The following is a 13,919-nucleotide window of genomic DNA, read 5'->3' on the forward strand; positions in this document are numbered from 1 at the left end:
TTAACACAGTATAGCATGGAGGCAACAATATTTGCACCAACAAATGTGACTTCTCACAGTCAGACCATTACTGGCAACATCATCACTAATATTAGCAGATGTAACTATGAGTCACATGTAGTTCAAACAGAAATATTTGATCATCAGTGGACAGATGGTCTGCTTCTGCAGAAGTAATGATATACGAGTAGTATAAGACACAAAACAAACAACCAAAGAAATCTGCAAAATATTAACATCTTTAGAACAATATTGAGTAGGGAAATCTGGAATGAAAATCTACAGGCACAGAATGTAAATGAAAAGTATTACACACTTATTACAACAATTAAATATCATTTGAATGTAGCATCCCCCAAAGAAATGAGAAAAGAAAAGCTGCAGGATCAAACACAGTGGATTACCAGTAAAATAGTACAACATTGTAGGAAGTTGCAGGACCTGAGACAGTTGGGCAAAGCTGAAAACTCTGAAGTATTATAAAAGAATTACAGAAAAAATAAGGTGGATAGAAGCAAGAGCAATTAACACAACCATAATAAACTCAAAAAATAAAATAAAATCAGTTTGTAATGTAATTAATGTTGAATGAAAGGAAAAAGATGGATCAAACTAACAGAGATCAAGTCAGTGAAGATAGACAACACAGTGGTTGCAGATGATAGAGAAATAGAAGACTTACTTAGTGATTACTACATAGAAGATGAACTGACGAAAACTGTGAGGGAACTGAAGTTCAAGAAATCAGTTGGTGATGATGAAACATCGAATTACATAATAAAGATGGTAAGTGAGAAAATAATCACACCATTGCTGGACATAGCAAACAGCTCTTTCAGAGATGGAATTATTCCAGAAAAACTGAAAATAGGCAGGGTGGTGTCAGTGTACAAGAAAGGGGATGAGAATGACCCCAACTACATCTACATCTACATCCATACTCTGCAAGCCACCTGACAGTGTGTGGTGGAGGGTACTTTGAGTACCTCTATTGGTTCTCACTTCTATTCCAGACTCGTATTGTTTGTGGAAAGAAAGGTTGTCAGTATGCCTCTGTGTGGGCTCTAATCTCTCTGATTTTATCCTCATGGTCTCCTCGTGAGGTATATGTAGGAGGGAGCAATATACCGCTTGATTCCTCCATGAAGGTATGTTCTCGAAACTTCAACAAAAGCCCGTACCGAGCTACTGAACGTCTCTCCTGCAGAGTCTTCCACTGGAGTTTATCTATCATCTCCGTAACGCTTTCGTGATTATTAAATGATCCTGTAAGAAAGTGCGCTGCTCTCCGTTGGATCTTCTCTATCTCTTCTATCAACCCTATCTGGTACGGACAGTTACGGGCCGGCTTTTCTGATAACAGGTTTCTCAAAACTCCTGGAAATGCTGATGTATAAAAGATTAGTTGACTATTTGGACAAATGCGGGGTGTTCCAGGAGGAATGGTCAATATTCAGGAATATGACAAGAATGACCATTTGAGACAAAAAATTTTAATAAACATGGGCTATAAAATGCATACCCTAAGAGCTATGAGCACTTGTTCATCTTCGTTGCTGTGATATACATCTCTAGTACTAAACAAGTGTTCACAGCTCTAAGGTATGGATTTTAGAACCCATGTTTACTAGACTGCTTTTCTTTGAATGATATTTCCTATCTTATCCCAAAATATTGACCATTCCTCCTGCAACATACTTGTCATGCTTGTACCATTACAGTATGGTTTCAGAAAGAGTAAGTTTACAGAATCAGCAATTGCCAGTCTGATAGAATACAATATACAGTCCTTACATGAAAAAAAAAGTTGTATCAGCAATGTTCCTGGATCTCTCCAAAGCATTTAAGATTGTTGACCATGAAATACTGATACAAAAATTGGAAGACTATGGGATTCAAGGACTAGCAGGAAAGTGATATAATAATACTTAAGCAACAGAAAACAGTATGTATCAGTAGGGAATTCATACCAGTCAGAAGCCAAAGGTATCAAATAAGGAGTGGCACAGGGTTCAGTAATAGGGCTACTGACTTGTTAACTGTATAGCTGTTGAAGAGAAAGAGTAGAAAATAATGTATACAGATGACATGACAACACTGAACCATGACCAAAATGTGGAATAGCTCGAGAGAAGAGCATATATTTCTGCAAATGTCACCACTCTTAGGAAATGAATTGTTTATAAATCTGAAATTGACTGTGTATGCAATATTCAGAAACAAAGAGAATGCGTGGATTTAGAGGGGGATGAAACAAGTCCCAAAGAAGTAGAACTCACAAGAGTCTGAGGTATTACAGTGGATAATGAGCAGAAATAGAAACAGTGTATTAATTCCACCTGTAAGAATCTCAGCTCCATCATATTCATAGTAAAGCAACTATCACAGTAAAGAGCTTCTGCACACAGTATACCATGGACTCCTTGAACCATACATGCAGTCCTGAGTGACACTGTGGGGAACTGAAACATTCAAGAAATAAAAATAGTGTTCAAATTAAAGAAAAAAGCAATTAGAGTCATTTCAAGAAGAAAGGCTTCCTAAACATGCACAAACTGCTTAAAAAATGTAGCCATCTTAACTTTTACATCTCTGTACATATATAAAACAATAATATACATCACAGAAGATAGCGCAAAGTGGATTACAAATACTAGTGTACACACCCATAACACATGGAGGAAGAATGATATATGAAGCACACCCCAGCTTCTAACACTTGGGAAAGGACTTTCTAAGAAGTCTGCCTTAAAATCTGCATGACAGTATACATTATATTAATTTTCCAAAGAAACTCTAGGACTTTCTGGTGGAAAATGATTTCATAGTTGTGAAAAGTATTTATCACATGAAATTTGTTTATATTGTTATTTGTAATCAGTAATATAAGACTGTAAGCGTAAGTGATAATGAATGTTTTTTGGTTTTGATGTGTCCTGTATTAAGCATACTTTTACTGTACACAATATAATCTTACAGGATCAAATAAAACTCAATACAGTGTTGAAACCATTTCCTATAAATAATTCTGAGTTGTTTGATATAGTTTCTTGTAATAATAATGCTATATTTACACCACCTGCATTATCCTAAAGACTGGACCACCTGGTCAAAGAGGCAAGTCTACTAATATTACTTTATGAGACTTTTACTTCATTTATTTAATAAATACTCTGCCTTGTGTCTCTCCTGGATGATGGGGCTTTGACTGTTATACATGTGTACTTCTTTCTAGTTTTCTTATGTCTGGATGAAGCACTGTATTAACCTAAGATGAGTTTTTTACCATTTCATTATGGGAGGGAGGGGTTGTCTTATATTTGTAGATTATTAATTTGCATTGCAGGGGCTTGGGGGGGGGGGGGGGGACCATGGACTACCCACTCAATATATTTTAGTCATAGTAACTTCTAAATTCCAAATAGAATGAAAATAAACAAAAATAAGAGGACAAAGTACGAATCACCATAACAATGAAGTGATGAGTGGTGGAATGATAGAGAGAATATTGTTGAGCTATCAGATATTTTTTGTACTCTAATAAACACTCAAAGCTCAAACATGCAACAGAATTAATTTTATTTTTTGTGCAGCGTATACCCTCATCACTTTTCAAGTCCTCTCAATTATCATTTATAATTTGATATTTTGCTTACTGTGACTCATATGAGAGCTATTCAGAAAGTATGGTCCAGTCAAGTGTGAAATGGAAACCACAGTATGAAGCTTAACATAGATTTGTTGGACAGTGTCTCTAGCATGCCTGTCGATCACGTCACAGAACTATTTTCAGTTCTGAGTGCACAGTGAGCATGTAAAAGAAGCCTGGAAAGTAATGGCACCCACCAGGTGTGAATGCCTGTGAGAAATTTTGCCTGATTTCATGCAGCCTACCCATCAAAACTATCATGCATTTTGTTCTTCATGACAATTTTTTGGCCACACATTGCAGGGGCAATGAGGGCACTCCTGCAGCATTTTTGATGGGAAGTGCTTGATGACCCACTCTACAGCCCAGACTTAGCTCGCTCTGATTTTCATCTCTGCACACATGAACTGCTGGCTATGAAGACAATATTTTGGCACAGGAAACAAGCTGCAGATTAGTCTAGAGATTTGGCAGAAAGCACAGGTGGTGCCTTCTATGATGAAGGTACTAGAAAGTTGGTACAATGCTACGACAAATGTTTCAATTGGATAGCGACTATGTAGAGAAGTAGCTGAAAGATATCGCTAGCTGTTGCAAATAAAACATTTTTGATTTTCATTGTGGTTACCATTTTAGACCGATCAGACCTTGCTTTTTGAATAGCCGTTTTACGTAGGAAATATGGACTGCAGCTCTCATGTTGTAATTGTGTGTGATGGTGGATGATGGTTACTTAGCTTCATTTCATTGTTAAAATTTAGGTTTACCTGGTGCTAGAGGACGACCTGGTATCCAAGGTCTACCTGGCATGGATGGTCGCCCTGGGCAGACTGGTTCTAAAGGCTTCAGGGGTGACCCAGGACCACCTGGTGGCAGGTAAGAAATGCTTTCAGAATGTCAGTTGTTGAGGTACTTCCCATTCTTATTTTCTCTTACCGATTTCTTTTTTTTTTTTTTCCTTAGTTTAGTGATGAGTCTGGAGTGCACATCTACCTATTAGTATATAAATTTCATCTCAGTATTTATTACTAGTGGAGGTTAAGACACATAATAACTTGTAAAAAAATTTCCTTCTCTGTTCCTCTGTAATATGACATACATCCTCATTTTAATTTCATTTAGGGATTTTTGAGGCTCTCATAAGTAGTTATAGAAGATAAAGGGTAAGCGCAGCAACAGACAGCTAAACTCAAATATAAGAAAACACATAAATTAAAAGCCCAGAATTTTTTAATACAGCATTGGCACTGTATCACTTTAATTATTGGCATCAGACAAATATGGACAGTGCAAGGTGAAACTATTAAGTGTTAACTAAATTCTGCACTGCAATAATTGGAAAACTTTTTAGAAGATGTAGCTTATATACAAAAATTTTACTAATGAGACATTAATTTGACTTTTATTTGAGTATTGATCATCTGCTTGAGATTCTTACTGGTTAGACTGCTTGAAATATTGTGAAAGTTTAAGAAAGAGCTGTATAATTTATGAGTAATATATCTGGTTGATTTGAGACAGTTACAAACATTTTCAATAAAATCTAGCAAAACAAACTGCATCAGAAATATTATGCATTTATCAATTAAATACTTTTGAATTTATAAGAGCTTATATTCACAAAAGATTCAAAGAACATGTTTCAATACTCAATAAATAAATTGTATAATAGTGTAAAATATAAAATGAGAGCATAATATCATTGATTGTTTTTCACTGTTTGATGTACATGCATAGAATGAGGATGAATGATACCCTCTGAAAGGTGTCTTCCAGAGTATTAATGTAGAAGCCAGACAAAGATTTCAGGGCAAAATTTACTCTCAATCTTGATTAGAGCAGAGTTTCTTTCTTGCAATCTATGACATACTGTCTGAAATCTGGTGATCAAAAATTACAATGAAATGTGTGAAGCTCATGCAAGTTTGAATGTGGGCTGATAATGGTCCAAATGAATGAAATTAAATAAATGTTAGAAAAACAAATTAAGTATATAAATCTCTTTCTTTCAGTGTGAAGGGTATAGTTGGAGATGCTGGTGATCCTGGACCTTCAGGCATACCTGGACTGAAGGGTGTAAGAGGTGAGGCAGGACTTGCGGGCCAGCCAGGCTTACCAGGATTAAAAGGACAGCGAGGCTTCCCAGGAGATTTTGGTCTTCCAGGAATGAGTGGCCTCCCAGGCAGGAAGGTATGTAAACTATAATAGGGCTAATAAGCAGACAGTATTGAGATAAGTACATAAACCTCAAAATACATCCATTGTGAGGGGCAAAGGGAAGAGGACACTGTTTGGGGAAGGGTGGAAGTAAATGGAATGGGAACTCACTCAGTAGTGGTCGGAGGACATGCAGTAGTGGAGACTGAGGCCAGGATGATTTTTACCTGAAGGTTGTGTTGGCACCCTCAAAATTGAGGGAACTTGGTGTTCAAGCCAGAAGGTATCATATCTAGGTGGCATGGATTGAAAAGCAAAAATTCAAGCTGAACAGCAAGATTAATATTCCTGGGTGACAGATGTAAGTTATTTGAAGCAAAAAAAAAAAGTTCAAATGCTTATGTACTCTACTTTGAATGGCACTCAAGATAAATACTTGTGAATGTTTACTATATGTAATTGTTTTAGTTTGTTGTTTATTTTTATATTGTAACTGTGTCTGTGCTTCATTTTTCCATCAGGAAGGCATCAGTGTCCATGACATAACCTAGGAGGTCTTCTTATTGACATACTCAGCTTTCTTCTGTACACTTCTGACATAATCCAATCACAAAAACGAAACTCTGATGAAGTCTGGAGATCTTGTTGGCCAGACAATGATAGAGCCATGACCAACCCACTGATTATAAACTTCTGGAACTTCTGGAGGGGGGGGGGGGGGGGGAGAAGTGTTGATCTGGAATTAGGTATATTGGAAAGTGGTGATGGTATTATTCAACAGCAGAAAGAATACTGCCATCACAGACTCAGTAAACACACTCTGCATGAGTGATACTAATTTGTCAGCAGGTACTTGTACCAGGAAGTAGTTGGTTTCATTATTTTGCACCTTTGGTCACTTGTATGCATCTGATAGCAAGTAACAATCAGCATCACATGCAATGGCATAATTTCATAGCATCAGAAATATTCAGAGCACAGACTCTAAACAGGACTTGTTCATGCACACTTTGTCAGAGGACTAATGAGGAAGAGTTTTTAAACAATAGTGTTATAATTTGCAGAGTAAGGAAAGTGTTATCAGACCTAAGGACACTTGAGGATGTAATGTACACTGCACTGAATTTGGTGATAATTCTCTTTTGTACACAAGCAATCATGACTGCCCTCTATACTGTTCCTATTAGCTACGCAGAGTTCAAAATCAGTTTGTAAAGTAGCATAATTATTTGCAGTGGGTTCAATCATCTGAAATTTTGGTAATCTAACTGCCTGTAACTGGTATGTTTAATGAGATTACACAAGTTAAAAGTATGTCTGTGGATGAGCAAAGAAGTACGTTCAAGATACATTTGTAATGTAGGCAGTTTCCAGCATTTTCCAGCTGGGAGGGGCAACAGAGGGAAAAACATAATGCAAATGGCAGCCAGATTTTTCAAAAATGGTTCAGATGGCTCTGAGCACTATGGGACTTATCTGAGGTCATCAGCACCCTATAACTTAGAACTACTTAAACCTAACTAACCTAAGAACATCACACACATCCGTGCCTGAGGCAGGATTCGAACCTGTGACCGTAGCAGTTGCATGGTTCCAAACTGAAGTGCCTAGAACCACTTGGCCACACTGGCCAGCCCAGCCAGATTTTATAAAATATTTTTGATGTAGATAAATCATATGAAGTAATAATGTATCACTTTTGCTGCCTATCTGCATGAGGATCCATTGTGAGGTCACATATATCACTTATGATCTTGAGCCGCAATTTCCCTTATCTGAAGTCTGTATTGTGTTTTTTATACAATAATTACCTAAGTTCATTGCCAAGTTATAACTATGTTAAGGGCGTAATTGGTAATGAAGTGCTCATCGTATGTTAATGACTAGAAAAAAATAGTAACTTCGTGTGATATGGAAAATAAAATTAAAAGACAACAAAAAATATTTCTGCATCAGGGGATGAATTTAATGCTAAAATACATATGCTGTCACTTTGTGTATCCAGCTAGTGTATCAATACCAGAAGGCAGCTCTCTGTCTTGGATATGGGTAGAACTATAATGATAGCAGAATGTGATGGATGGATAATAATGAAATGAAATGACTGTATGGCATCATTGGCCGAGAGGCCCCTATTCGGGGAAGATCGGCTGCCAAGTGCAAGTTTTATTTCATTCGATGCCACATTGGGTGACTTGCGTGCCAGTGCCGGTGATGAGGATGAAATTATGATGAGGATAACATAACACCCAATCTGCAAGTGGAGAAAATCTCCAACCCAACCGGGAATCAAACCCGGGCCTGCTTGCATGGGAGGCGAGTACGTTACCACCCAGCTAAGCAGATGGACTAGGATGGATAACAAATCGTGATTATTTACAGTAGCTATGTCTGACATATAGGATGAACTACTGGATGGTGGATAGTTGGATAGTTACATAGAAAGGTAGAGACAAATTTGTCTTGAGCTTTTAACTTTCATCGGTCTTCAGAGAAAAACAATTTTAACAATTTTAAGGCACATATGCGGGTACACCCACTCATTTCTGATACTCAGATGTATTGGTCAGAAGTGTGAGAAGACAGTAAGGGGCAGGAATAGAAGATGACAGGAGGTTGTATGAAGCAGGAAGATAATGGGAGAAGTGAGAGGGAGAAGGAGAACTAACAGCAAATGCATAGGCAAGTGCACACACAGGATAGATGGCAGGGGGCAATGAGAAAGGAGATAGGTAAAGAAAGAACAATCAGCCAGGAAAGAAGAGAACAGCAAGGACAAGAACAAATAACAAATAAAAATGGAAGAAGCAAATTATTAATGCATGCGAAGATGTGGAAAACTGAAGGGCGGGAGATCAGTTGTTTGTGAGGTGTCTGCTGGCCCCAATCCTCCACCTCTTTCTCCCCTCTTTCCAGTCTCTTGTCCTATGATTCAAGCCTTGCTTCTCTTTTCTGTTCCTATTTCATTTCTCTGTCTAACAGGCTTCATATGTACAAAAGTGTTTGATCTTTGCTTTATTTTGACTCTCACATTTTCCTACACTTTCTTTCACATTCTCCCTCCATTTCCTCCTTCACCCATGTGCAAACTGGACCATACCTCCACTTACCTCTCAGCATTGCCACTGTATTTTTTATGCTATTCTCTCATTTCCTCTTCTCTGTGCTTTATAAAATATTTTCCTATGTACACCTCCTGAGGCATTCTACTGTCCCTACAACTTCAGCATACTTTCTAGTTGTATTATTACTTTATAAATGTATGCCTGTGTCCCAAAATTGTTTTGCTCTTAAGAGTGAAAGTTCAACACCTCAGCAAATAATTACCTGAAATTTTCATCTCCAAGCTGAGAGATAGGTAAAATTTACAACAAAGATTCAATTTGGATTAATAAATAAAAATGACAGGCTACTGATTAGCAGGTACTGTAAAGTACTAACTATACATTTTATAAATAAAAAAGTTCATGGCAAATATTATCCCATGATTATAAAGAGTAACATAAAGGAAATGTTGTCATCAAAAACAAAAATCTTGTCCAGTTAAGGCCTGTATATGATTTCAATCAGGTTTTGATAATGAATTGATTTATGCATTTATTTATTTTGTCCATTAGGGCATAAGAGGTGAAGTTGGAGACATTGTTATTCCAACAGCACAACATAAAGGAATGCCAGGTGATCCTGGACCACCTGGTCAAAGAGGTAAGTTGCTAATTTTACTTTATGAGACTTTTCTCTTTTAGTTTATATATTTGATTTACATTCTGCCTTGTGTTAGCTGGGGCTTGGGGCACTGAGTTAAAGAAACCTTAAATATCCATGCTGGACCATGGATCCTTACTGCCTAGAATATGCCGTGGTTGTATCAGAAGCCAATTGTGGGAGAGATCTCCGAATTTCCTTTGCTACTGTGAGACGATATGCAAACGAACTATTTGCTGTACTCAGAATTCTATTATAAATTCCCCCAATGTGATTCTTTTGTGCTTAATGACATCTGACTGCAATATAGGCCTCTGCTGAAGAATCGAATTGGGTGAGGTTGCTTGCCTCATAGAAAGTAGCGATGGATGTAAATCATTAACATCAAGTTAACTCTGTGAAAATTTTTGACTAGGTTGTAGGATAGGATTGGTGTGTCAATGTAGGTAGTCTGAAATACCATGAAAGATAATCAGATTTATTCCATTTGAGAATTTACATATGGTCATAAATCGCATTAACAAGGTGATGCCTCTTGAATGTGGACAGATTAACAAATTAACAATGAGAAAGAAGTATAACAAAAATCTGCAACTATAAAACCTAGTGATGTGGATTGGCACTTCCCCTTAACTGAATGAAAGTGCAATATTCTAGGTCACATACTTTCCATCTGTACCTAATCACAGAAATAATGCGAGAATGTCCTGCAATGCTCAATAGGTCAGTGGCCACCTGTTTAACTTTTATGAACTGCAAGGCTGATCGTGCTATGGCCAGAGCTGCATATTTGGCCTATTCTGCTCGATGACAGGGTCACCAGTCAGCTGTTCTTGTTGTGCTGTTATAACAAGCAGGTGTGATGTCTCTGCAACCACAGCAGCATACGCATATGTGACACAATCCTGCAAAATTATCCGGAGTTTTGGATAAAGTACACAGCTACTTCGCAGTCACTCTGTATTGCCTGGTACAGAGTACTGCATCCTTATCAGATGGATGCTAAAATGCAGATGTCTCCTTTCTGCTGAAAACCAAGTGCAGCCTGCCACTCTGCTGGTGTGGCTGTCCAGTCGCAACATTTTAACAAATTTTTCACTGATTAGCACGATTCCCGCTCAACTGTGAATGCACAGGAAACACTGTTTATGTCATGTTGATTGGGTCAATCACAGTTGCCTAGTGGAGTCGCTTCTTGTCCAAAGAACTTTCCAGATGCTTCCTTGGTGCCAGCGTCTAAACAGACACAATCTCCTACTCTGTCTCATGCTCAAAAAATATGGAGTGGAGGATTCGTGGAGGTTTATTACTTGCTGCTAATGTCACCCAAGATGCTTTTGTGAGCCCAGGGTGACACAGTTGAGGGGGAAACAGTGTGTCCCTGCATTTTATTCATTTTGGGGAGACATTCTTCTGGCCTTGCATTGTTCTGCTGGAAATGCCACCTGCCTGTCAGGTGGCATCAAAGCCCTGCCTCTGGAGACCACCCTGGCAAAGCCTACACCTCTTGGGTGCTGGAGGTTGTAAAATTCGACCTTTGGGCTAACGCCCTGCTGGCTTCCCGCCACCAGCACCCTGAGTACAATCTTGCATGAAACTCTTATCTGCAAAAATTATTTGCACTTAACACAATGCAGCACATTGTCATTGCTCATCCCTTAGCCATCTCTATTAGCATAGCGTGATGAACCACAAATTTGTTTACATCCATGCTGCTACTTGTCATTACTGCCCTAATTGATTATTCAAAAATATAAAGTGGCGACTGATGTGTGCATAGTCCATATACGTTTCCACCTTGTATTGGCCCTTCCTTAACACTAGAATTTTGTGTTGGTCTGTACACAGCTTAGAGTATGATAGGTGGGGTACAGGCCCAATGAAATCCTGCATGAGAAGATTATGTGTGTCATAATTAGTACAAATATCAATCATAAATCAAAGAGAAAAGATTGGGTGCCAATCCACATAGTGTAACATGTATGTACATATTTAGATGAACACAAATAGGCAATGTACTAAAATAAATATATTAATGGTCAATGGCGACATATGTATATGAATAAAGGGCAGCCACAGGGCTCATCTCTCTCACCACTGAGGGTGATGTAAGGTGACACATTGTGTGGGAAGACATGTAAACATATTGACATTAATCGTAAATAAGTTATAATAATTAATTTATCATGAAATACTATATTTGACATGAGAGACTTCTGGAAAGAACCTAGTGGTTATACAATAAAGAGTGTAACATCCCCCAAGACTGTAGTCTTAACAAGGGAGCCTTAAGAATGAATATTCCAGGTAAATGACAAGTCCTAAGATTAGTGAAACACACACAAAATATTATCAAGGAACATGAAAGATTTGTGTCATGTTATAAGTTAATATTTAAAAATCCATAAATGGAACTGACTGTGCTAGAACATGTGGGTGCACACCCCAAATTTATGATACAAATGTAGGTACAAATTAGGATAAGCTAGACATGACCAATCAAGAAAATGTGTGTTATATCTAATCATTAAGTTAAGACATGGATATAATGAAACCAAAGACATGTAAGTCAAGCTTCAGTGCTTCAATAATAATAAAAATTTGATACTGATTAATTGGAAAGATATTGTAACACAGAGAGACACTTGTTGTACCTCGTTTAGGATTGTGGTGAACTTGAGTATTTCCTAATAATTCAAGGAAGACAAAGACTTCACACGAAAAGCCCCAACACTTACTTGTAGTGTCACACACATTAACTGACATGTGGTCCATGGTGCTATTGACAGGGTGGGTGCAGGGCATGGCATGAGGGATGGGTGGCATGAAAATGTGTAGTGGATACCTCTCTTGCTGCGTTGATTGCCATTGTAGTGTGGGGCTGTGGGCCCACACTAGAATTTTGTTGCTGCAATTTGGAGAGGCGGCAACTTGTGGCACTGGCATCACCTCTGACATGGTGTGCGCACTTAAGTGCAACTGCCTTATCGATGATGTCAGAGTGGCGCCTCTGCAAGACATCTGTGGAAGCTGGGCAAACAGTGTAGGCGGTGCTATGCACAGTATGCCGCCTATGAGTGAGTCTGGTAGGTCCTTGGCTCAAGAGTAGACTGCCCATGGTATCCTGTGACAGAGGGAAACAATTCCCAAGGGCATGACGAGGAAGTGGATCAGTGGCCCGTGGCAAACCTGTAGGGCACACTGAGCTGTGGGGGGAGCTGAACGGCAGTTCTGTGACATGGGCTGGCCCTGTGCTGCATTGTCTGCCTCCTCTCCCATGGCTTGTGGCAGGAACCAGTTGGTCCCACCTCCATGTGTCCTGCACCATCACCTCTATCTCCGTCACAGCTGGGTGCACTCTGGCAGCATGCAGTTTGGTAGGCATGAAATACATCCAAGAAAGTTTCGCCCACAATCCTTTACAAATGAAATGTGACCAATACAATCGAATAAACTAGGTATAACATGGTGACAAATTATATATTAACAAATAACATCTTACACAGTAGGTGGTAGTAGTGGCTATCCTAAGGATAAAAGGTAACTTGTAGTTCTAGAACTAGTGTGACGAAGGAATATGTGTGGGAAAACTTAAAGAAGAGAAATGTGCCCAGCACCATGTAAAGGAACCAAAGTACCTTTGAGCATGCGACCTTGTGAATTTAGTGTACATGCACTTATTCTAGCATGCAATTATTAGTGATGGTGAGGTATTAGTACTTGAAATACTGCAAACCTGTGTAAATAATTATGAAATGCACAAAAGTAATTATTATTATGTAAGCACTTTTTTTGCATCTCAGGTTATTTGCCTGTGTTTGAGTTTAGTGGTTACCAAAAATGCAAGAGCCTTGTGGTCAGTGTACACTTTTGTCCTTCTACCATACAAGAAGTAGTGGAATTTCTAGAATGCCCAGACAACAGCGAGTGCCTCTAACTCTGTCACCAAGTAGTTTCTCTCACTTTTTGTACGGACACAACTGTCAGAGGTAATCATTTTCCAGACCATGGTTCCATTTCCAATATATTTTTGAAAGACCAATATGCCTAAGCCTGTGAGTGAGCTATCCATCAATATGCAAAAATCCTCTTCTAGGTTAGGGCACAACAATACAGGTGCATTAACTAATGCAGATTTTAGTGCTAGAAATTGCTTTTCTGCCTCTTCATCCCACTGACATGGTGTGTTCTTTCCAGTGAGTGTACTGAGTTATGGGTACCGAAAGTCATGGTAAGTAGGAATTTTTGGTAAAAGTTAATGACCCCCAGGAAACCACGTAATTGACACACTTATGGTTTGTGGGAATTGTGCTATTGCCGCTACTTCTTGGGGTTGGGAGAAATTCCCTCCTTGGTAATTGTGTGACCAAGGAAATGAACCAAGGTGGTGCCAAAGCATGATTTCTCG

General features: G+C 38.6%; 1 protein-coding gene across 1 annotated transcript in view; it reads left to right on the forward strand.

Moving 5' to 3' along the window:
- The window catches only part of LOC126263018 (collagen alpha-5(IV) chain-like), a 609,289-nt gene that overhangs the window by 552,282 nt on the left and 43,088 nt on the right, over nucleotides 1-13,919 (forward strand). Inside the window, exons 27-29 of the mRNA XM_049959984.1 lie at nucleotides 4,411-4,525; nucleotides 5,662-5,839; nucleotides 9,424-9,511. Of these exons, the coding sequence (XP_049815941.1) occupies nucleotides 4,411-4,525; nucleotides 5,662-5,839; nucleotides 9,424-9,511 (381 nt within the window). The remainder of the gene's footprint in view (nucleotides 1-4,410; nucleotides 4,526-5,661; nucleotides 5,840-9,423; nucleotides 9,512-13,919) is intronic.

Source organism: Schistocerca nitens, chromosome 6 (genome assembly GCF_023898315.1).
Source record: "Schistocerca nitens isolate TAMUIC-IGC-003100 chromosome 6, iqSchNite1.1, whole genome shotgun sequence".
Lineage (NCBI taxonomy): Eukaryota > Metazoa > Arthropoda > Insecta > Orthoptera > Acrididae > Schistocerca > Schistocerca nitens.